Source organism: Miniopterus natalensis, chromosome 10 (genome assembly GCF_054644295.1).
Source record: "Miniopterus natalensis isolate mMinNat1 chromosome 10, mMinNat1.hap1, whole genome shotgun sequence".
Lineage (NCBI taxonomy): Eukaryota > Metazoa > Chordata > Mammalia > Chiroptera > Miniopteridae > Miniopterus > Miniopterus natalensis.
The window spans coordinates 57,994,908-58,021,359 of NC_142090.1; the positions used below are offsets into that span (position 1 = coordinate 57,994,908).

A 26,452-nucleotide genomic window follows, 5' to 3' on the forward strand; every position below is an offset into this window, starting at 1 on the left:
GTTTTGAGTTTACTTTTTACCAAAAAATATGGATCATGAACTTTTATGTGATTCAGTTTTACTCACATTAGGTTTTTAAACATTTTAAAATCCAGGGATAGATTTTCTGTTGAAACCTGACACAAAGTCCCATGGTGTAGGACAGGGAAAAGCAGAGGTACTCTGGCTGAGGTCGGGTTGGATTACTCTCTGTTGGCCAGGGCAACATACACATGCCACCTGCTATGGGAACACTGCCTCAGGGTTATGGTAGGTGGCTGTTTTTCTTACAAATGTCAGCCCAACAACAGGCTCACTATGGGCCAGACACCCTACCAGGAACTGAGGATCCAAAGGCAAAAATGAACCATGGTCCTACCTTCAGGGAAACTGCAGTCTTGTCTTGGGCAGGTGGCAGCTGACATGTGAAGGAATAACTTAGGATGTCAATGCAAGCACAGGGCTGCAGTCAGTCACAGATTGGGGGGGGGGGGCTCATTACTTGGACCTGGGAGGAAAGGGCAAGTCAGGGTATAGTTTTGAAACTCATATAAAAGTCCACAGCTGAGTAAGGCTTTTCAAGATATGACACCATACTGTGCAAAGAAACTGACGTGAAAGTAGATAATTACAGGTAATATGATGGGCTGCTAAACAGCTGGCTGGAACATAGAAAGGAGTCAGGAGAAACAAGGCTGGAGTAATAGCAAGGGGTTTATTCCTTGGAGTTTAGACATTTGGGATAAAGCCCAGGGGATCCATCAAGCTCTTTAGCAGAGGAGTGAGAACTGATCAGATTGATAATAGCCAATATGTATTTGGTGTTTCTGTAGGCCAAAGGCACAATTAAGCCTTTTTCATGCATTTCTTATTTAACTCACACAAACACCCCATCACTCAGGTGTAGTCATTGTCTCAGGGATCCTAGAAGGAAGAGGAGAGCAAGTCAGATGGGGTGGTTGAGAGGAATCTGATGAAGGGACTATTTATGAAACTGGGGACACTGTTAAAGATGTGACACTCCTTCAGGTTGGCAACACTGGGGAGCTTTTCCCACTCCCCCACTGTGGGATTAAGAGAGAATCTGATGCTGCAGCCCACTGAGTAAGAGCAGTAGCCTTCCAGGGGAGAACATAACAACTGCCACTTCCCTGTCCAGCTGGGAAGGAGCCAGGGAACAAGTACACCGCCCTCACTTGTTTCTTTCCCTGCGATGGTTTTTCCGTGAGCCTCCCACTGGCCAAACCCAACTTGAAGCCAGGGGCCAAGGACTCCAGTTACAGGCTCTTTAAGCCTACCTTGTAAGTAAGTGGTAGTCCCCTCTGACCCCACGGAGGAAGCTCTCTCACACTACATGCAACTGTCTCCTCCTCAGACTGTGGAAAAAGAAAGGAAGGGTAAACATAGCAGCTGGGAGACCATGTGGGAGCTCTTTCTAAGGTTCGGGACCCAGCAGAATACGTCTCAGGGCCTGGAGTGCCAATGGCAGTGAGGACAGGACAAATGGAAGGGATTTGAAGCAGTGGAGGCAGATGGACCAAACTGGGGACCTCAGCTTCCTTCTCATAAGATATGACAGACGGTCTTAGATACTTTCCAGCATGAAAGCTCTGGGACTCGTCTCCGTGGTGATTGTGACATATATTTATTTCTTTGGAATTAATGTATTTTTGAAAATATTCCACAAATGCCCAGTATACCTCCTTTAGGAGATTTGAAGTTTATTTGTTTACTGTATTACTGATGCCCAACTCCAATTACAGGACGACCAAGACTGTCACCAAGTGTCACTTTTCATCAAATTATCAAAATAAACAGGCATCTCTTTTCTTAGACGTTTTCTCTTAATTATAATGTTTGGAATCCTATGCTGAGTGCAATATTGAGACTCCCAAAATATAACTGGACCTCGGCTGAAATAGTATGATAAAAGACAAAACTGAAAACATGAGAGAAAATAGTTCAGAAAAATTGGGCAGCAACCATAAAATAAAAAATGTCATGATTCAGTATGACTCAAACCTCCTTTCCCTTGAATTGGCTTAAAAATCACCTCATTAATTTGAACTGATTCAGTTGGACATTTACTGTTGTAAAAACATAAAACCTCTTAGTTCATTTTGAAAGTAACTGCCTATTTTCATCTCATGAAATATTTTTAAAATTCACTTCAGAAAGGACACCTCAGAACTTTTTCTTTATACGATATTATTACGTATGCTTCAGATTAGCTTTAACCACACCCAAGGTTGAGGTTGCTGGATAAAAGGGGGTCCCCAGGGTCCTGTGTGACCTGAAGTAGATTAGTTTCCTTTCTGTTAAATTGAGTATACTAGTAATCATACAACCTTTTAAGTTGCTATAATGATGAAATGATATCATATATTTAAAAACCCTTTGAATACCTAACAGATTATAACTGCTCAATAAATTCTCATCAGGCTTCCCTATAAATACTAGCATATGCACTGATTTTTATATTTTAGTATTATCCATAGTAAGACCAGGTAAGGATATGGTTCCCTACACACACACACACACACATAAACACACACACTTGTTTTTTTAATTGAGTGGTTTACAAAGGAAATGGGAATGCTTTTCTCTTCATCTCCCAGAGGAACACTCGCTCTAATTTCTTACTTCTCTTAAAATCTAAAAAAAAAATTGAGAACATATGTTGTCATTTCAAATGTCATGTGTGTATGATAATTTCATCTCTATAGATTGGCTTCTTTCCTGTTAAGTGCAAAGCATACCTCTGGCATAAAATCATAATTATTCTCAGGCTATATCACCTAATTATAGTTGTGATTATTCAGTAAATAATCTCTCTTTAACATATACAAGTGCATACTCATAATATTTGTGGTATATATTCACCTATGAGCAAATGGCCTAAAAGTTTTGAGTCTTATGTCTTGATTTGTAACTTAGATTTTATGATGAATTTAGTATGTTTTACTTTTAATTTTTAAAAATTGGAAGCAAATCAGCATGAATATGGAAATTCATCAAAATTGCTAATTTAGTCAGGTTATGAAATTCATTTTCTATATTGTGTTGTCATCTAGCCTTGAAATAATGACATTGAGTTTCATTAACTGAGAAGCAGGAACTAGAAAACGAAATGTAAGCCAGTGGACTGTGAAAATGATGGTATTTTCACATACAATCTATTGAAAATGATTTTGCATTTTCTACTAATGCACATGTGATATGATAGGATCATTGAGGTGGAATTATTTACTTAAAGGCCTTTTTAAGAACTTGAGCATATGTGATTTTCATGCATTTAGTAAACAAGGTTTTCAGTAATATTTTCTTAGGATCACAAAGTTTTAGTACAGACGTACCTTGGATATACTGCAGGTTGTTTCAGAACAGCACAATAAACTAAGTCACACTAATTCTTTGGTTTCCCAGTGCATATAAAAGTTATTTTTATTTTGGAATGCGCCTTTCCCTTTGCTTTTTAAAAATTTATTCATTTAATTTTCAATTACAGTTGTCATTCCATATTATTTTATACTTGTTTCAGGTGTACAGCATAGTGGTTAGACAATTACGAACTGATCCCCCTGGTAATTCTAGTACCCACCTGGCACCATACATAGTTATTATAATATTATTGACTATGCTGTACTTTACATCCCCATGACTATTTTGTACTTCTTAATCCCCTCACTTTTTTCACCCATCCCCTGTGGCAGTCATCAGTCTATTCTCTGTATCTGTGTTTCTGTTTTCTTTGTTCCTTTGTTTTGTTCTTTAGATTCCACATATAAGTGAAATCATATGGTATTTGTTGTTTCTCTGTCTGACTTATTTCATGTAGCAGAATATTTTTTATTTGAAACACCATCTTTTTAACTACACCTATATAAAAAGGCACTATTGTATTCTGTACTGTTATGAGTTAAAATACATTAAAATGATTCAACATCATCCTCTGTGAATAATATGGCTTTTGGCATATATAAAACTGATATCATGGGTTATGGATATAAATTTCAGTCATATCTCTATTGTTATCCAATTTGTTGCAATATGCCAATAATATATTTATATCCACAAACTGTAAATGATAAAAAAAAACCCCACAGTTATGTTTGCACCATACTGTAGTCTACTAAGTATGCAATAATATATGAAAGGCAATGTACATGCCTTAATTAAGACATATTTTATTGCTGTAAAATGCCCTTATCTGAGCCTCCCGTGAGTTGTAATCTTTTGGCTGGTAGAGGGTCTTGCCTCTATGTTGATGGCTGCTGACTGATCAGGATGGTGGTTGCTGAAGGTTGGGGTGTCTGTGGCAATATCTTAAAACAAGACAATGAAGGTTGCTGCATTGATTGACTCTTTTCACAAACAATTTCTCTGTTGCATACGATGCTGTTGGATAGCATTCTACCCACAGTAGAACTTTCAAAGTCGGAGTCAATCCTATAAAACTTGCCACAGCTTTATCAACTAAGTTTATGTAATATTCTAAATACTTTGTATTCATTTCAACAATCTGCACAGCATCTTCACCAGGAGTAGATTTCGTCTCAAGAAACTAAAGAAACTACTTTTTTTTACTCTTGCATAAGAAGCAACTCTTCATCTGTTCAAGTTTTACCATGAGAATGCAGCAACTCAGTCACATCTTCAGGTTCCACTTCTAATCCTAGATCTGTTGCTGTTTCCACCACATCTGAGGCTACTTTCTCTACTGACTGGAGTCTTAAACCCTTCAAAGTCACTCATGAGGGTTGGAATTAACTTCTTCCAAACTCCCCTTAATGTTCGTATGTGACTTCTTCCCATGAATTACAAATGTTCTTAATGGCATCTAAAATGCTTAATCCTTTCCAGAAAGTTTTCAACTTACTTTTCCCGGATCCATCAAGGGAATCACTCTCAATGGCATCTATAGCCTTACAAAATGTGTTTCTTAAATAAATAAGACTTCAAAGTCGAATTACTTCTTGATCCACAGGCTGCCAAACGGATGTTGTGTTAACAAACATGAAAACAACATTAAACTTGTTTTACATCTTCATCGGATCTCTGGGGTAACCAGGTGCATTGTCAGTGAGCAGTAGCATTTTAAAAGGAATATTTTTTTCCTGAGAAGTAGATGTAAAAGTGGGCTTAAAACATCAGTAAACCATGTTGTAAAGAGATATGATGTCATTCAGACTTTGTTGTTCCACTTATAGAGCACAGACAGAGTAGATTTAGCATAATTCCTAAGGGCCCTAGGACTTTTGGAATAGTACTTCATATTCAAGTCACCAGTTGCATTAGCCCCTAACAAGAGAGTCAGCCTGTCCTTTGAAACTTTGAAGCCAGGCATTAACTTCTCTCTAGCTATGACAGTCCTAGATGGCATCTTCTTCCAATATAGGGCTGTTTTGTCTGCATTGGAAATCTGTTTTTATCTTATGGATAACTTGCTGCAGCTTCTACATCAGCACTCGCTATTTCACCTTGCACTCTTATGTTACTGACATAATTTCTTTCCTTAAACCTTATGGACCAGCCTATTCTAGCTTGAAACATTCCTTTTACAGCTTTTTCACCTCTCTGTCTTCATAGAATTGAAGAGAGTTAGGGCCTTGCTCTGGATTATTATTTTCCTTAAGGGGATGTTGTGGCTGTTTTGATCTATCCAGACCACTAAAACTTTACTCAATAAGGCTGTTTTGCTTGCTTATCATTCATGTGTTCACTGAAGTAGCACTTTTAATTTCCTTCAAGAACTTTTCCTTTGCATGCGCAACTTGGCTAACTGCACAAGAGGCCTAACTTTTCAGCCTATCTCAGCTTTGGACATGCCTTCCTCAGTAAACTTAATAGTTTCTAGCTTCTGATTTAAAGTGAGAGACTCTTCCTTTCACTTGAACACTTAGAGGCCATTGTAGGGCTATTCATTGGCCTAATTTCAATGTTGTTGTGTCTCAGGCAATAGGGAGGCCCAAGGAGAGGGAGAGAGACAAGGGAATAGCTGGTCTGTGGAGCAGCCAGAACACACAACATTAACAATAACTTTGCCATCTTATATGATGTTTGTGGTGCCCCCAGATAATTACAAGAGTAACATAACTGATCACACACCAGCATAACATTTATAATAATAATGAAAATTTTAAAGTATTGTGAGAATTATCTAAATGTGACACAGAGCCATGAAGTGAGAAAATACCATTGAAAACATAGTGTGAATAGACATGTTCCATGCAGTGTATTCACAAACCTTCAATTTGTGAAAAACGCAGTATCTGCAAAGTGCAATAAACTGAGGTGCAATAAAGCGAGGTATGTCTGTAGTTGGACATACTCTGAACTTTCCTTAGTCTGACCCATAGGTCAGCAAACTTTTTCTTAAAGGGCCAGCTATTTATTATAGCTGTATAGGCCTGTCAACTTCTCAACTCTGCTGTTTAGTGCAAATGCAGCCATAGACAATATGTGAGGGAATGGGTGTATCTGTGTTCCAGCAGAATTTATTTACAAAGACAGGTAGGTGGTTTGCAGACTATCGTTTGTTGACTTTGATCTCATTCCCGTTGTTATTTTATACATAACATAAGCAAGAGAGCTTAAGTGACTTCATCAAGGAGACACATCTAACTGGTGTTTAAACCACTATCAGGAATTTAGTTTTTTCATATCACAAGTCTTCCAATATATAGGCTAATGCTCTGACAAAAATAGCATATTCCTTATATGGTATTCACCCAAAGAATTTTGACTCATTGGTCTTCCCAGCACATCTTTAATTTCATTTAAAGCAGTATTTACCTGAGAAGTATATTGTTTTTATTTTCTATACAAAATAGAAAAAATAAAGAATTCCTATATATGAAATTTAATTATTTGAATATCTCTTTTCTTGTTTAGAATGTCTATATTAAAATGTGATCATTTCTGTTATTTAAAATGAAAGATATAAAAAAAAATCTGTGCCCTTTAGAATAGCCAGAAATTAGGCATAATTTATTAACTTAAATTCAAAGATAATTAAAATCAGAACAAAATAAAATATTGTCTTAACATGTTTAAATGTCTTCTGGACTTAATTTTATTCTATTAGAACTCACTTTCAAAAATTCCTCTTATTCATTGGAGAGACTCTGAAAAGTGCCAATCAAAACATTTTAAAGGGATTTTGTTATCCTGTAAGAGTAGATTCTGTTAAAGTAGAAGTCTGGACAGAAACAAAACCAAAAATGTTTTATTCAAAGGAAAGAAAAAGATCTAGTTGTCATCTCAAAACTTTTTTCCACTTTCAACAACACCATGTTATTAAATGTACAGTTGGCTCTTGAATAATTTGGGGGTTGGGGGCACCAACCCTTCACACAGTTGAAAGTCTGTATACAACTTTTGACTCCCCAAAACTTAGGTACTAATAGCTTACTGTTGACCAGAAGCTTTATCCGTAACATAAACAGTTAACATATATTTTGTATGATTTTATACACGCGCGTGCGCGCAGGGTGAGGCAAAATTAGGTTTACACTTATTTGTATAGAAAATACAATTAATGAATAATAATACAAGAATAAGCTCTGTTTCACGTACTTACAACTGTAAACCTACTTTAGCCCCACCCTGTGTATGTATATAACTGTATTCTTATAATAAAATAAAGAAAATGTTATTAAGAAAATTTTAAGGAAGAGAAATATAGTATTTATTGAAAAAATTCTACATATAAGTGGACCCACACAGTTCAAACCCATGTTGTTCAATGATCAACTGTATAAAAAAGCATAGACCTGTCCCTGAAACGCCCACATTTCCGGCTTCCTTTGATGGCAAGTGTGGGGCAAGGGAATGGAAGATATCCAACTTGCATAGTGCGTGTAGGGGAAGGTTAGGCATTGAAGTATTTTATTATTCACATTAAAAGGTATTCCAATTAAATTTTATTTTTCAATAAAATTTCAGTAAATTCAGATAATTTGTCTATAATGTATTTTGAAATTGATAACTATTTGTCATGGACAGGCATGAGGCTAGTGTAACAACCTTGTAAGAGACGGTGAGGACCTAAGGACAGGGAAGAAAAGAAACTATAAAGTAAAATCCATTGGCCCGGCTCAGTTGATTGGAGCATCCTCCCATACTCCAAAAGGTTGTGAGTTTGATTCTAGTCAGGGCAAGTACCTAGGTTTCGGGTTCAATCCCCTCTCAGTGTGCATACGGGAGGCAACTGATCGATGTTTCTCTCTCTCTCTCTCTCTCAAATCAATAAACATATCCTTAGGTGAGGACTTTAAAAAAGGTAAAATCCATTGAATTTTGTAATTTTCGAAGTGGAAGGAGCCTGCAATGAGACAAGACTTCTGGCTTTAGTGAATGGATCGATAGTGATGGTTAGTGGTGAGTTATAGAACACTGGACAGCGTAGTACTGGTTGGAGAATTGGGGACAGGAGAAATGTTTGAGATAGCTGTGGAAGATCTAAGTGGCTATTTTTTTTATGTAGAAATCTAAAGATTTAGGGGAAGATTAATTCTAGAGATAATGTATTTGAGGCAGGCAGCATATAGATAGTAACTGGAACCAGGGGATTATATAAGATCATCCAGGAAAATCTGTCAAGTGCAGAGGAAAGGTTAAAGCCAGAACTTGGGAAAACACCAGAAGAAAATGCTTTGCCTTTTGTTTTGTTTGGTGGTTGTTTATTGATGCACTCTAAGAGCAGCAATAAAAGATTTTCAAACAGCTTTAGCACATCCTAAGATACTTAATATAAATCCTGTAGGACGGAGAGGACTCCATTAAAAATTGGTATGAAAAAAGAAATTCCTGGCAAGCTCCCTGGACTGTGGAATGGGAAAGAAAGATAAAAGCCTTTCTCTGCCCTTCTCCAGGGATGACTCATGGAATAGCGAAGTTCTCCCTTTCTAGCCCAACTGCCAGATGTTAAACTGCTACCCAAATAATTCATGTCTGTGTGGATTCGAGTTATGAAGAAAGGAGACCCTGGCCTAGACATACTGATTTTGTGATTAACTAAGAACATGACCATCTTTTTCTAATTGTTCGGTTTGGGGAACGAAGTATGTTGAGGGAGAGGTGTGGGAATTGCTCTAATAAAAACACGAAATCACTGACAAGCACAAAACAGTGGCCCATCCTCTGGAAAGACTGGAGTGGTGAAAGATACTCCTTTATATCTTATTTTTAGTTGACTTTCACAAGTTCACCTAGCTTGTACCATTATTCCACTTTATTAGAAAGAAACAAGACACCGTTGCCAGTTCTTTTTCAATCCCTTAGTCAAAGCGGATACATGGGCGTTTTCATTCTTGACTTGTCCTAGGTTTAGTGATGTTCTCCATAGAGCCTGAGAGATTACTCAAAGTCTCTAAGCAATTTTACCACCTGCAAAAAGGATGCATTGGAATTTGAAGGAATGATTAGATGTGCGTGAATATAAAATCTAATGTATATCTGTATATGGCTAAAATAACTTTTCCTGTTTGGGGAACCTAAAACAGTTTACTAGTAAAATGCATTTACTCCTGGACTCATGGCATATCCCCAGTGTTAACGAAGGAGATGACTGTAGGGACTTGTTGTGGTTGTGTTGAGTGCCTGCAGGACATCCGTGTACCCATGTCTGCTGAGGAGTTGCATAGACCCAGATCTGAAGCCCAGGGACAAGCAGAAACAAGCTGGGGGTAATATCTCATGAGAAATCACCTGTCCGTAACAGTTAAAACATGGCATCAGTCACAGTTACCTACAGAGTGTATATACATTTGAGAAAGCCCTGGTTTGAATATATAACCCTAGACAAAACCAGCATGTAGGGGAAGATCCCAGAAGGAGACCAAGTCACTCCTATTGATTCTTCCGTATCTGAGAAGTCAAGGGAGTAGATTTAAAAGAAGAGGAGTGAGGGGACGGTGGGGAGAAAAAAAATAAAAGAAGGGGAGTGCTCAGCAGTGTCCATTGCAGCTGAGAGAGCTGGTAAGGCCTAGAAAGTCTCTGCTGGTTGATGCTGAATGACTGGCCAGCGTAGGGCATATGCCATGTGATTTATTCTGTGTCCCTGCACCGGCAAGAGGGTAGAACCAGGCTAAGGGTGGCAGCAGATGTTGGATAACCATCTTAAAGATATATGAAAAGGAATTATTTCATTGGGTAAGAGGTTAACTATAAAGCTTCAGAACTCTAGAAATCTAAGATTCTGCTCTGATAGCTAATATCAAGGTTGCCCATCTTTGAATAATTGGCACTAAGGCTTGAATAAGAGGATTTTTTTTACTCTACTTTAGGGTCTTTGATTAGTTTGAAACAGTAACATCTTACCGTTGGATGCTCTAAAGTGTCATGCATGCTGTTTTCGGGGCCCTTAACAACAAGCACCTGTTCATAAAGCACACACTCAGCCACAGCAGCAGCGCGCGGGTAACCTATACTCATCTGGTTAGCATTTCACTTGGCTTTTTAACTTTTAATTCACACTAAACATTAATGTAAGAAGTTTTGATAATAACCCGTGAACTTCATCTTTTTTAAAAGGTAGTGTAGCGCTCTTCCTGTAGTGTAACCATAGCAACTGGCAAGGAACAGAGAAAGAAAGCTTTCACACATGCTGGGCTAATTAATCCTGTCCTACAGTTTTCCTTCAGCTGCAGGATGCAGTTTAATAAATTTTGCACGAGTAAGCGTGTTTTGATGCATGAACTGTATAAATACATAGCAATAACTTTACCAAAAATATTTATAGAAAGTCCAGTTATATATTCCTACTTCAAGTGTACTTTCTTTTTCTTTTTTTGAGTCATTGTTTTAATAATTTGCTCCTTCCCTGAAAAGTTTTGAGGTTTATTTATCTTTTTAACTGAACAGATATTGGTAGGGTGAAAACCTTTTGTTTATCAATATACAGGACACTTTCCACAAGAAACTGTTTCAATTGATTTTATTAAAGTGAGACGTTGAGTTTTCTCAAGCAATGCAGAAAAATGTATCTTAAAACTATAACATGCTTCCACATATGATACCTTTGCACACAAATCATTTTAAGAAACTGTCTTAACACACTGAAGAGTTGGATATGAACATCTCATTTTCACGGTTCCTTTGGGAAGTTCTGTGGCCCTCATGAGGGGAGTTTGAGCAGCCCTTGGCCAATACATGTGGGAAGGAGGAAACTAATGGAGACAAAGCCTTTTCTATTTATATTTTCCAGATCTATTTAACCAGTTTTATAAACTTATATGAACATAATTGAACTGAAATCACATATAATTATTTAGATTTATACTATTTCTATGTTATTTTGAGACCATGCTCTCCCTTTAAAACTGAAAATACCAGCATTTTCTATAACTAGCCTGGTTTTCTGAGCTGTCAAAGAAAATCTCAGATGTTTTCCTTCTCCTGTCCCTCTGGCCTCGCTTTCTGTCATCAGGGCCTCAGAAAAACCAAGGGAATCCAGCCTGAGTGTTTTTGGCATCCCATTTGACATGAAAACAGCATATGGAACTAGTCAGAACCTATTTCAGGCCTGTGAGTAGCTCTTTGGTCTCTGTATAGAAACATGCCCATTTGAGGGATTACAAAATTCTGGAAACACTGCCACCCTAATTGTCCTATCCGTTGTTCAGTTTTGCCTGAACTGAGGTAGGAAAAACCCTTGCAGAGAAAAGGTCAAAGGGATTAAGAAGTACAAATTACCAGTTATAAAATCGCCATGGGAATGTAAAATAAAGCATAGGGAATATGGTAAATAATATTGTTATTATGTATGGTGGCAGATGGGTACTAGACTTATCAGGAGGATCACTTTGTAAGGTATATAAATGTCTAATTACTCTAAATTAAAAAGGAAAAAAAAAAGTAGAAGTTGTTTCGGAAATCTGTTATCAAAACTAGTCATTCTGTTTATGTGCAAAAAAGCTGCACCACATATATGTATGTATGCATGTTTATAATCTGTACATTTTAACATAGAATACTTATAAACATTAACCAATTTATAATATGCCATTGTATTATTAGAAAAACTGCATTGTAGAACAGTTGAGTTACTGTACCCATAGTTGAATTAATTAGAAATTCTTTGTCTCACCAGCTGTCTTATTAATTTTAATGTTTACATAGAATATACTAAGGGAATACCAAGTGTTTAATAAACAGGAAAAAAAGTCCTTTTTCTAAGTACTACACAAAAATTTAAATAAGCGGAAGAAGAAAATGAATTTATTATGGTAAAATATTATAAAAATGCATATGTGCTTTGAGCATCACAGTGATAAATAATACTTTACTCTTGTCATTAATGAACATGTGATAGAAAGCTATCACAGAGATTTTTTTCTTTTCAGAAATAACATTTTAGATTTTGTGATTTTTAAATGAATCATAGTTATTATAGAAAACTTGGAAAAATATATTTCCTGTTCTTTTTTTCTACGCCTAATTACTTATGGTTGTGAGGTCAAACTGCATACACATTATCACTTAACGTATTATTGTGACCATTTTCCCAGTTTTTAAAAATTCTTAGAATACATTTTAATGTATTTAACTATTTTTTTATAATTATTTATTTAGATAGTTTTCAAATGAGCTTCCTAAGTAAGCATTTCCTAGGGAGTACTTGACAGACACTGAAGCCAAAAGAAGTTTTTGAAATATCCTTTGAAAAAACTGTCATAATTTCACCTTTCAGATTCACAATACACATTAGGAAAATTAAGGGCACTGAGAAGTCTCACTGTATGGAGTACTGTTTAACTTTTTAAACCATTTTTTTTCAAAATGATTTGATCGTAGAAGCCTTTCTGGTAACACTATTTATAACTCCCAGAACTAGAACTCCATGAACATTCTTTGGAAAGTCCAGAAAATTTCTACGCTTCTGTGTAATATCTAATCATTGATGGATCATTTGTTTACTCTCCTGAGATTTTATTAGAGACAGGATGCTTTATTAGGCATATAAATGATTTACTGGCATGTGTTTGAAACAGGTAGACCTTTCTTGTAACCTTGACACTGAATTCGTGATTCTGTATTACAGTGTCGTGTTTGACCTTTTAAAACTGTGAACATTCAAACTTAAATTCCCTTGTTCCATTAATACCTATTAAACTTCTTTATGTTTCATGTAACCTGCAGGTCTTGCAAGAGCAAAATCGGTCCCAAGCCACACATACTCCAATGAAGTGGTTACCTTATGGTACAGACCTCCAGATGTCCTCCTGGGCTCAACAGAGTATTCCACCTGCCTTGACATGTGGTGAGAAACGGAAGCTCTTCTCTAGCTAATTTATCTAAGTGCTTGGTCTGGGTCAATCCTAGACAAACATCCTAACAGTTTGAATGAAGATTAATGGTGGGGAGTGCTTGCCTGTGTGTGGCAATGATGCTGGATTTTTAAAAAGCATGATTGGGAATATTCCCTAATCAGAGCCTGCCTTGCAGATGGGGCCTAGTAACCGTTCTTGATGGACAGGGGCAGAGACATTTTTCTAACTGTCAGTACAGTGATTTTTCTCCCTAAAGGTCCTAATTTGTGACTTTATTTTATGACAAGGACATATATCTATATCTCCAAACAACAGTATGGGTTGGAAGTAGTAGCAATCATGTTTAAATTCACAACATAGCTCAGATAAAAGATTTGAAAGTTTTAGTGTAACTCTCAGGCATTAAATTTGGTCCAGTATACTTCTGAAAACTGTTGGAGCCAATTATCCAAAATGAAATAAAACTACTCTTTTAAAGGGTCACAATAAGTTTAATTTCAGTAAAGTCTCGGTTTTACAAGATGGTTTAGCAGAATTTAAAACTCTGTCGTGATAGGAGACCCAAAGACTAATGAGATTTAATGCATAATTATTACTAATAATAAAGTACAATGAGTTCCCAATCTATTGTGATCTGGCTGAATCAAATAAGGTAATAATTTTTAGCACTCAGGAAAGGCTTACTAGTGACTGTTGAAAATGTCCTTTATTAATAGAAAAACCCCTTTCTAGACTCACAATTGTGTTTAAAGCAAAACAGTTTACATAGCACATGGTTATTTTATAGCAGGAATCATCCTCCAAGAATGACTGTGCCCCATATACAGAATTCAGCTACATGTTCATATAACGTTTATGACCTCAATAAAACTTCAGTTCGTGTTGTTTATCTCACTGCCATGTACTTACTTCACAGCTCTGCCCTCAGTTATCTTGGCTTTTAGGTAATTAGGCTGTGATGAGGTCTGGCTTCTTCCCTGATGTTTGTGATTCAAATATTTTATGGCGAGAAACAAGTTCCTTGTGATGTAGGGCACAGTGTAGATTTTCTTAATTTAGGTTCCAGCAAACCCCCTAGGAACGGTTTTGAAACCACTAAGATTATATGCAATATTTTGTGTACACATGGATGTATTTATTTTTATGGGGTGTAGATCTATGGCTTTCAATAGAGCTATAAAGGAATCTGGGTCATGAAACAGCCTAAGATCTATTGCCATACATTTTGTAATGCCTTATAATAAATCTAATACCATTATAATGCATGTTCCAAAACACTGAGAATAAAGATGACCATCTATCATTGGGGAGCTGAGCTAATATTTATTTTTTCATCCCACTTTCTGGCTTTTTTGTTTGTTTGTTTTGGACATTTTTTTGCAGTTAAATTTTTTTCCCCCCAAGACTAGGCAGGGGCTTGGGCAAAATAGATATTTTGATCATTAGTTGTAATGGAAGAAAAAATTGGAAATAAAGGTCAAAGAATGCATCAAGATATCAGTTAGACTAATTTTCTAATTCCCTTCCTCCCTCTTCCCTTAGACTTGAGAGTAGGCTATGCAAATAATCATTACTTAATATTTGTGAGTTATGGAGTAGCTGTCTGTATTTTTTAAGTATGGAAATTGTGGGTTGCCTTTCATTGAGGTCAGTTGAGGACTCTGCTAATAGAACATAATTTGGAAATATTTGTAGCTTGGAGCCAGTTTTTTGTCTTAGTGTTTGGCAGTTCAGTTAAGGCTCTACCCTTATAATTGGGAGAAGCTGTTTTTTATACCCTATTGGCTAATTTTCCCCAAACCTTTAAAAGGGCTGTTTAAAATACAAAGAGCCACTTAGGTCGTGACTTGCTGATATATGTTTCTTATCATTGGTATTTGATTTTCAGTCTTTGCCTCCCCCACCTCCCGCCCCACACCCTTCTTTCCTTTCATATTTGTGTGTGTGTGTGTATATGTGTTTGTTTTAAGGAAGGGGGCTTGGGCACTTTCTGCCCATTTACTTTAAACTGAGACATAATGAAGTATAAGAATAAGACTGCTATTTAAAGTGGAAGGGAGGGCCCAGCTGGGCGTGGCTCAGCGGTTGAGTGTCGACCTAGGATCCAGGTGATGGGGGTTCGATTCCCGGTCAGGGCACATGCCGGGGTTGCAGGCTTGATCAATGACTCTCTCATCATTGATGTTTCTATCTCTCCCTCTCCTGTCCTCTCTCTGAAATCAATAAAGATATATTTTAAAAAAATAAATAAAAAGTAAAGTGAAAGGGAGGAAAACTGATCCAAAATAGTAGACCCCAGCCTTGGCTGGGTGGCTCAGTTCGTTGGAGTGTCGTCCCATATACCAAAAAGGTTGCAGGTTTGATCCCTGGTCAGGGTGCATAAGGGAGGCAACCAATTGATGTTTCTCTCCCCCTCCCCCACCCTCCTTCCTTTCCATCTTCCCTCCCTCCCCCCCTTCTTCTCTCTCTAAAATCAATACACATATCCCCAGGTGAGGATTAAAAGAAAAAGAGTAGACTGCCCCAAATGCCCTTTTGTGTGCATGCAATAGTTATTGGCAAAAACAAATAATAAATGTGTTATGCTTGAGCCGTTTCCTATGCTTCTTGGCTCTTCATTTCCAAGCCCTAAAATCTGAGCTATATCTATGCTATGCCTGTCATTCTGAATTTGATTTCATTCCAAGCCATTTCCTAAAAGTCGTTTTGTTATTATCCACTAAGTCAGGTAAAAATACATGTGTTTTTCCAGTTAGAGAGAAGTTCACAGGGCACTGATTTTTGCATAATAAATGAGATCGATGCTGGGTATGTGAAGACCTAGAAATGGCACTCTAATTGAGTCATGGCTCAGCTGCACCAAGGAGAAGCGCAAATATTAACCCATGGACAATAGCAGGGGGGCAGGTGGCAATTGTTTCAGGCTATTTCTACAGTTCATTTACCATCCTGGGGCAGTAGGGTAGTAACTAAAACCTAACGATCCCTACACACTGTTATATTTTCCAGTTTTCCGTTTAAATAGCCACAGGCAATAAAACATTAATGAAGACACATAGGCATTAACCTCGGCAGCGAGTGCTGAGAAACGGAACCCGCCGTGTCATGATTTCCTGCTCTGGGCCTCCAGCCCCGTGGTGTGAACGCTGTGCAGTGAGCGCGCATCAAGAACGACAGTTTTCATACCTTTGTCTCCCTCCGTGAAGGGGGCTTTAAGCAGAGGAATTGGACATTATCTCGTGTATAACTTCTCTTAATTCTTGGATTTTATAACTCTTTGAAAGTCAAGGCATAGGAAATTATCTTTAAGCTTCTAAACCAAAAAGGCTTAGCAAGCACCGAGAGCCACATTAAGAGAAGTGCAGATGCGAAAGCAGCTTATCCGTGTGGTTAGTTCCTCCCTGTCAGGGAGCTGTGTTCTAGCCATGGAGGTCATTGCTCTAAATAAGCTTTGTAGTCCTTTATAGAAGCTTATAAATATGTTTAGAGCGGCATTTATTTTCTAAAGCAGAAGGTCACTAGGGATCATTTTAAGGGATTAATTTTTAACATAAGGTGACTAAGTTATCTGTAGCTAATAAATAATTATCTCGTCAAGATCACAGTGCTTTTGGGGGCCACAGTATTTATTAGCACTACCTTATGGTATCAATTACAGTGCTCCCCAACATGGTGTGTGAGGAATGATAGCGTGTCAGTCTCTTCCTTTCATCATCTGTTTAAAAGCTAATTAACATATTAACTATGCTTGTCAAAATGTGGGGCAAATCGTTTATAAATAAGCCTGTCAAATGTAATGAGATTGCATATTAAATCACCCCTTTTTCTATTACATCTCTGATTTAAGATTAAAATTAATTTACTTAACATTGTAGCAGCTGGGTGGTTAGAAAAAAATTTCCATACCAGGCTTGATATATAGAAAAATGCCTGCATCAAAATTGATTTTGCATATATCAGGAAAGAAATTCCCTATTTATTGAGTATTATAAGGCCATTTGACATTGCTTTTTATTAAATAAGCCAAATCACCACACATATTGGAAACAGACAAGAGTTGCCATCATTCTTAATGAACTCTCTTGAACCAAGGAGATTTATGTAATAAAATAAGGCTTTTTTGAGGACTCAGGTTTGTTTACCAATGTTTTAGGAGAAGGAACCAGAGGTAAATCCTACTATAGCCCCCATCCTGAAAATATATTTGTTCTCCATGAAGTCCTATCATGAGTAATAGGGTAATAGTAGTACTAATAAGTGAGTCTTAAGTAACAGTAATAATAGGAACAATAATAGATACTTTCGTTGAACACAGACTGTATTCTAAGCTTTCCCACATTTTAATTACTTACCTATTATGCCATAATACAGTGGAAGAAAGCAAAACCCAGGAAGACTAAGTAGGATAGAAAGTAAGGTCACACAGTCAGTGAGGAGAGCCAGCATTCAAACCTGCTGCTAATGCACTCCAGAGCCCTTTTCTTTCCAACATATTACATAATCTCTTAAGATAATTGATAATAAATTGGTTTTCCTTTCACTAGTACAGTTATTCCAAAACACAAGGACAGTAAAATTCCTATTTTGTAATTTAGATTATGTTCTGAGTCATGTTGAATCCTTTGTGTGCTTCCAATAAAGGGTGTCGCTTTTTCCTCTCACTCAGCAACCTTGAGGACAGCCTTTCTCCCCTCACATTACTATTCTGTATTATATAGTTTTATTCAAGGAGGACTTTCTTTAAAATACATTTAAGGCATGAATCTCCAAATTGAATACGTCTTATGGGACCAATATCTCTGCTGGCACATATTTTCCCAACTCCTCACCATTACTCATTTATCACTTCTGCTAAAATGAATGAGTCCATTTAAGAAAGAATGCTAGTAAAAATGAGAATTTGAGTTCACGGGCTATATAAAGTCATCTATCTGTTAACACTATTTACACATTTATAATTAATCAGATCGCAAGACCAAGGAGGATTTTAATTAGTCACTGTCACAAGTCTTTAAGAGCTCTGGAGAGCTGCTCAGATAATACATGATCCAGGTGACTTGTCCGTGTAGTCACTGACATGCAGTGGAACTTAACAAAAGAACAGGCGACAGTCAGAGGGCGTCTAGGTGGTTGAAAGCTGAGCTCATTGTGGCAGCCATGGTTTCTGAATCCACTCCTACTATATTTAAGTCCCTTAAAATTAGGATGACCGTATAGTATGTATTCCAGAATACCTTTGAGAATTAATAGTAATTCTGCCAGAACAATAGATGTAAGACAGGGATTTAATTGTGATATGTGTTCATCTTTCTCATAAAGCACCAGAGCAGCAATTTTTTAAATACTAGTAACCAGAAAGACTTAATGCATGTGAGTACTTAATTCACACCAAAGGACTGCTAGCTACAAAGTCAAATTCCTTGTGGAAAACTTCTATAACATTGATTAACGAATTGACTCCAAAAGTGCAGTTCTCTAATATTCGATGATTATGGCATTATTGAGTGGCTGCCAAAGTACTGAATTTTGTGATAGCCTTGGAGTGCTGAAAGGAGCCAGTCCTATTTTTCTATCAAAAGCTTAGTATGGTTATGGTTTTTACATCCCATGTTGTTTATCATTGTGTGTTTGTGAGAGGAAGAGTGTAGGTGTGTTTTCAATGGATATGTTTGGTCATTTATTAGTGGTAAGCTGGCTGAATAATAATATATAAAATGAGGCATTATTTGTAGTCTTCACTACTAAATATTTTTTTAAAAATAAAAATTCCCTATTTTTATAAAAGTTGGCAAAGTAATTGGAACCCACAAATCGGTTTTTGGATGATTTTTAAATAGCCAATCACGATGACTAATTTTCATGATATTAAGATAGCCCTTAGTATACTCAGCTGCTTCACTGGTTTGCGAGATAGCAAGATATGATTAAATATGAAATTCTTTAAGAAATATGAGACTCCACAAATGTTGAGAATAATGTTCTTACCAGTTCTTAGTATATCAGCCAAGAAAATATATTGCATTTTTATTGGAATAAGGGCATACCTCAGAGATATTGCAAGTTCGATTCCAAACCACTACAACAAGGCAAGTATTGCAGTAATGTGAGTTGTGAACTTTTTGCTGGTGGAGGGTCTTGCCTTCAATTTGTAAAAAATGCAACATCTATGAAGTGCAAAAAAGCGAAGCACAGTGAAACCAAGTGTGTCTGTATAGCATCCAGGGGTGCTATAGGATATTTTGAAGAAATGGAGGCTGCTGTATCTGGTTTCAGGGACATTAACATCACCATATATGTCTAGAGAATTAGAAATTTAGACCCAGGGTGTTCTCATCATGTGTGCGTGCGCGTGTGCGTGTGTGTTTAATTTGGAAATACATAAATCAGTGCTCAAAGTTTAGACAACATTGAAAGTATGCTAGTGCCTTTTATGTTTTAAGTTGTGAATTCATGTAGAAATCAGTCCTCTGGTCGAGTAACTAGCAGTGGTTTGTTGCCTAAAGGAGAGGCAGTCTTGTAGTAGAGAACACATCGAACGCCAAAATTAGGTTCTATCTCTGCCCCTCCTTCCCGTGTAACCTTGGTTGACTAAATCCTTCAACTGTCCTTATCTTCAGTTTCTTAATCAGATAATAAAGCCTATGATAATGAAGCCTGTTTCAGGGATAACTAATAACTAATAGCTGCCACCACAGTAGCAATAGCAAACATAATAATCTCCTGTCTCACCCACACTCACCCTCTAATTTCCCAGAGCAACTGCTTTCATCTTGTTTATTGTCTGTCTCTATATGTCTTAAATAATTGTTTATATTACTATTTATTGATTTATTATTTTAGACTAGGTAGATGTTATGATAGATGAGGGTTTAATTTTCTGTCGACTGTTTTTCCCTTCATTCTCCCAATATAGAGTCTATATCACATTTTGAAACATTAATATGTAAATATTCCTGCTTAAGTCAGGTAGCATTCATGATATGTATACTTTCTTGCATAACCTTGTGTTCTTCTGGACTTTATAATTGTCTCTGATTTTTATTAGTTTAGTTGTCTTTGTTCTTAATTATTTATAGATATGAAAGGTATGTCAATTATGTATGAAAATAAATTCCAAATGCTCAAGCATATTGGCAGATCAATAAATCCCATTTAATTTTCTTGACATCTCCCTCCCTCAGCCTTTTCCTTGGAACTTTTCTCTCCCCTGTCCCAGTTCTCTGATTTCTTGCTTTGGCACAGCTGAACATCTGTCATCTTGGGACTTCCATTTGCCCCTCCCCTGTTGTCACAGGTCCTAAGTTGGTTATTGTCCGTTTCCCTTCCAATCTGTTCTCTACCCTCTTCTGCCCTGCCCTGCCCTGTGCCCTGGATGGCCAGCCCTGAGGTCAATACATCTTCCAGGCTGTCTTGGCTACAATTCCAGTTGGGTGCAGGCAGTGGACAAGTGGGAGGAGAGGGAGATGGAATACTTTCCCTAATTCTTCCCTATATTAGCCCATATTTCTGGAAATGGCTGACTACAACTTCTGTGGGGAAGTCCCTCTTCCATGGCTCTTGCTGTCCATAGATTTCAATCACACTTGACCTTTCTTTCTAGGGGGAATAATGGCTTTTAGTTCTAAGGCAGGTGATGGCTTCCTCCTGTTGCTAGCCTCTTAGTGTTTCCAGGTCTTACTGGTTCCCTCCCACCTCTGGAGGTAGTCATTTCATTAAAGTCCATTCTGGGTTGGATTCGCTCTCCCTCTGGACCTTTACTGATCACAGATTCCCTGTTACCTGGATTCCATGTCTTCTTTCTTTAGCTTCCTAGGAATGAATGCATGAGAGCTGCAAATTTCAAATACTTAGCTTTCTGAAGATGTCTTTACTCTCCTCCCACACAGGACTGATGAAGTTTCAGCCTGAGTGTATCGTTAGGCTTTCCCCTCAGAATGTTGAAGGCCTTGCTCAGTTTCTTTGGAGCTTCTGGTGTTGCTGCTGAGAAGTCCGACTCCACTCGGATTCGCAGCCATTTGTGCGCCCCTCATATTTCCTCTCAGGAAGGTGTCAGGCTCTTTTCTCTGTCCCTGGCATTCTGAAATGCCCTGACTGTTTAGTTGGGTTGTGTCTTTTTTGGTTGGTGCTGGGTAGGTTCCCTTCAATAGAAAGACAGCTGTTTCAGTTCTCAGAAAGTTTCTTGAATTTCTTTTTTAATGATTTCTTTCCTTCCATCTTCTCTGTCTTTGCTTTTTGGAAAATTTGTAATGGTTTGTTATTGGAGCTCCTATCTTAATCCTCTGTTTTTAAAAACCTTCTTTTTCCTCTTAATTTATCACTTTTTATCTTCCAAACCTTTCATTCTTTTTGTTCAAAATTTCAGTTGTCATATATATAACCACTGCTTTCTTTTCCTCTGGTCTCTGTTGGAAGCTTTCCTCAACTATGGGGGTACAGGAATCCTTGGCTATTTACTTTATCAATGAGGCGCTATGAATCCATATACTTAGGGAGCACTACTGACTGCTCAGTTCATTATATATCATTCAGACAAAAAGCTGGACTCTTCACTGGGCGAGCCTCAGATGTCAGTGTCTGAGGCCTATTTGTTCTTCCCAAGGTGCTACTTCGCGGCAGCTGACCTCCTCCAAGCAGGATGGGGGAGAGGAGCTGATGGTCACACAGGCCAAGAAACATTTTTCACTTAATTTCCCTTTTTCAGCTCTGTGCCTCACCCTGCGCTCACCTTTTATCCTCAATTTGGGGCCTTTTGGATTTAATTTATCCAGAGAATAAACACTCAGTGTCCTGCTGGTGGGTTGGGGTGGGAGATAGTCTGAAAAGACCTGTAGGTCCATTGCTTGTACAAACTATTTCCAGTTGTCTGTCTCACCTGCACAGATTCTAGAGACTGTGTCTCCAAGCCCTGAGACTTTTCTGAGTTTTTGTAGGTAAATACTCTGACTATATCTTGAAGGTGTAACTGCCTGTGGTCTGTCGAGACTGCCACACCTTCATTCACATCTTCTGAAAAAAGGGTACCTCTCGTTCACTCGTCTCTTCATCTATTTATTTTATTCTTGCTTAGAATTGTATTCCTTAACTGACACCTTAGTCACTTTAGGGAGGGAGGGGGAGTCTGCACACACCTTACTACTTGTCCTGCTCTTCTTGTTGATAATTTAATATTTGAGGCTTTAACTATGGACGATTGACTACTAAGGTCTTTCTCCTATAGAAATGTGTGATTTTGCTTGGAAACAGATTTGAACTGCAAGTGCTGATGGATGGGGGCCACTCAAACAGCACAATGCAAGTAGGAGCCTCTTGACTGCTGGCATCTTAGTGTGGTGGTGGAAATTGTAACCCTAATCACTTAAGTGTTTGGAAATGACATCTTATTTATGGAAAAAAACACAAACCTTCAAAAGAAAGCCATATGCTTTTTGATGAGCTAGTGATAAAAGGGAATAAACTGTGTGGTGATAGTTCTTAAAAAGATGAAATTTTACATGAATGTAAAGAATTGATTGTAGAAAGTAGGCCTTTTGATCAATGGTGTGTGTGAATCCAACATCAGCTTGCTATTAAAACTGGCAGAAGCAATTAGTGAAACTCTTTCAACAAATACTCTAGTCAATATAAAGTTGAAGGTGAAAGGGTAGACTGTTAACTTATACGAACAGAAAAGATATGATTGGATGGAAATGTGATTGGAGAGAAAACGGGAGCTTGGATAAACATTGTGTGACTATAGTTCGTAGAGGGATTTGGGTGTCTGCTTCATACTGTTCATTGAAGGATGGAAGTGGGGACTTCTGGACTGTTGTGCCATTTGTGAATTAATTCCTCAGGACTCTGCATTATCTGAAGTGTATTTTAATTAAGAATTACATTTCTATTTACTGGTATTCTGCTGTATGAATTAATATAACAATGTTCTAGTAGCTTTCTTGATTTTAGATGCTACATTATATAGTTAATAAACTTAGATATTTGTTTTGTTTTCTGTGGGTTTTTTTTTAAAGTTTTGCTCTTCAAATATAATGATCCTAGATTGATAAAAGATACCATTAAGGGGGGAAAAAAGGAAATAATACAATAATTGAAAAAGAATTAAAGTCAAACTTAACTAAAATAATCAGTGGCCAAGAAATAGCCTTCTAAATTCCATTAAAAAATAAAACAATCATAGTGTGTGACGGGCACTTAGCAAATTACTAAAGACAGAATCTGAGTAGTTTCCTGTTTTCCTATACACATGAGGGTTGTTTATCTTTTGCTATGGCATTTTATGTTTCTATTTCCATGTGAGACAGATTCCAAGAATGAGGAATGAGGAGTTTAAGTGTAATTGCATTTTGTATAGAAACTTGGGAAGAGTTTTCTATTCTTCCTCATTGATAACTTAATGGTTCTTCCTTGACTGCTAGCTTTTACCATGTTTGCTTCTGAAAACAATATATTAATGTCCTGATGTAAACTTAACAAATTACAAAACTTTATCAACTATATAAATTTTTATTATTTGTCATATTTAAGCCTAGTGTATTCAATTTAAAAATAATTTCAGAATTTTAGTAACCCAGTGAAATCAATTCATAATTTTCTTTTATTGTTGTTTTATGGCCATTTTATACCCCATACCCAAATTCTGAAGGTGCTTGCTTATGTTGCACACACCAACTAACTGGTTGATGATAGCAAAGAAAAAAACCACCCCTAAAATCCCAGGGCAGCCCCCTTTCCACAAAGATCTCTCTTACACAATATAAGTATCTTGATTCACTCATTCATTCATTCATTCACTCATTTGACAAACCTTACAGAATTTCCAGAGGTTCCGGAGTGAAAAGACCTGGTCCCTGTCCTCCATCACCATTCACTAGTGCCACTGCATCGCACAACTCCAGGGGGCATCATTCACATTGTAGAATATGTGTAATGTCTAGTCTGTACAGCCACGTTCCAGGGAAAGTCTTTGAGAATATTTCAGAAAGCCCACAGACTCCACCAAAAAAAATGGACAATGGGCGGGATTTACAATGGAAAGATTTTTGCCTTCAAGTCATCCATATATTATCTAAGATCTCAGATGGTTGTCAAATTTTTTTTAAATTAAATTATTTTTAAATTGATTTTTAGAGAGAGAGAAATAGGGAGGGGGAGAGAAACATCGATGTGAGAGGGAAACATCCATCGGCTGCCTCCTGCACACATCCTACAGGGGATCAAGCCTTCAACCCGGGGCTCTGACTGGGAATTGAACTGGTGACTTTTCAGTGCATGGACGACGCCCCACCAACCAAGTCACGCTGGCTACAGTGGTTGTCAAATATTTTACTGTCAAATATTCTCTCAGCAGTTACTCTCTTCATGATATGCTAGATATGGCTTCTCTAAAAAGATTGCTTGAATGTGTCATTTGCTTTGATCTTTAACATAATTATCCATGAATAATTTTTTTCCTAATTCTCCACATTAATGCAGGAGGATTAATACGTTTGCAGGGAGGAATCTTATAATATGACTTCCTTGTTCTGCATCAGCTGTCACATAAACAGAAATTAAAGATGCACAAGGCTTATTAATGTTTTCTTCTTGTCGTGACTGGTCTGTAGTTATTCCTTGGAGAAGTGCTTTCACTGGTAGCATTTTAAATGGCTAATCAAATGGGATTTCTCTCTTCCTTTCTTGCTCCATAGTATGAGAAATAATATCTCTCTGCTATTGAATGCAGTATTTTTGAGTTTTATGTTATTTACTTATAGTAGTCTTCAGTAAGGATCTTTCCTATTTACATTTTTTTTTTTATTAATTGTGCCTAGTTTCTGGATGTTCCTAGTCTGAATATTCTCAGTTATCTATATAACCTAGGGCTGTTATTTTAATATTTTATTTCTAGGATCTTCATCTTTGTGGGAGGCTGTTTTGAATTTTCAAGCATTTTTTAAACATAGACAACCATCTTATTTTCAATACACTAGCAATGGTGATAAACTTCAGATTTTAGGGAGAGTTTCATTGTCTGCTCAGACCTGAATCTTGAAGACTTGATTTTGGTATTATCTTTATCTTTCTTAGCATTTATGTCACCAGGAACAAGAACAGATTTGCTGTCGCTCTTTCTTCTTTTGTAATCTGACTGGACTGACTGCATAAAGCCACTTTGCTCTAGCGGGGGAGGCAGCCTGCCATAATGAAGGGATCACTGGCCCAGGCTTCAGAGTCATGGTTTCAGGTTCTGCGACTGAAACTGAGACATTCAAACATGTAATACAGTTTCCTTAGATGTAAAAGTCAAAACATTGTCTTAGGCATTCTCTAAAATTTCTCTCTCTCTAAATTTTACCATTTGAGAAAATGTACTGCTGAACCAGAGGTTGCCATGGAGACTGCTGGCATTCCTTCAGAGCGACTTATAAATCAAGTTAGGGTTTAGATATTTGGGTGAAATTACTGAACTGATTTTTTAGTGTTTAGTTTTATATGATAATGTTAGTTCTACATCCGGTTTCTTTCTCTATTGTAGTTTCTTGTGTCTACTGCTCAGACTAGTTTATGCAATACATTCATTCATTTTTAAGATCTTTATCGAACACCTATTTTGCACCGGGCACTGGGTCAGGCCCTGGGGCTTATAGAGATAGAAAGACCCATTCATGCCTTCAAGGTCAGAGGGAAAGACTGTGATGAGCTATAAAACAGGTAGGTATACAGTTGGTGCAGTGGTGGCTCAGAGGTGACAGTGATAAATTTTTTCTTGGTGGATTGTTGAGGAGAGGTGGGGGTCAGAGAAGGTGTCACCAAGTGGTAATTACTTGGGCTGACTCGTCAAAGCCATCTTTCCAAGATGACAAAGCTGGGGTTGAAGGCCATGAAGGCCGTGCTGTGGATAAAATATCCCACAAAGAGGTGAAACGGCTGATATTTGTGGGTAGGAAAAAGGACATGGTCTAAGAAGCAGGTAGAGAAAAGGGAAGGAATTGGGAGTAGGGGGTGTAAATGGTTGGAGACTGTAATGGAAGGATATTTAGGAATACTTAGGATATGACAACTTGATGACTGAATGAGAACAGTAAAGCAAAGGCAAGGGTTTTGGATGATTCTTATGTTCCTGGCTTAGGTAACTGGACCAGAATGCAAAAGTACAGCTTTTTCGTATGATTAAAAAAATACATATGTATAAAATTACATATACACACAAATATATATATATA

The 26,452-nt window shown here is 37.3% G+C and overlaps 1 protein-coding gene across 1 annotated transcript in view; it reads left to right on the forward strand.

The window, feature by feature from the left end:
* Positions 1–26,452, forward strand: part of CDK14 (cyclin dependent kinase 14) — a 496,763-nt gene that overhangs the window by 281,471 nt on the left and 188,840 nt on the right. Inside the window, exon 9 of the mRNA XM_087821147.1 lies at positions 13,123–13,243. Coding sequence (XP_087677273.1) covers positions 13,123–13,243 — 121 coding nt within the window. The remainder of the gene's footprint in view (positions 1–13,122; positions 13,244–26,452) is intronic.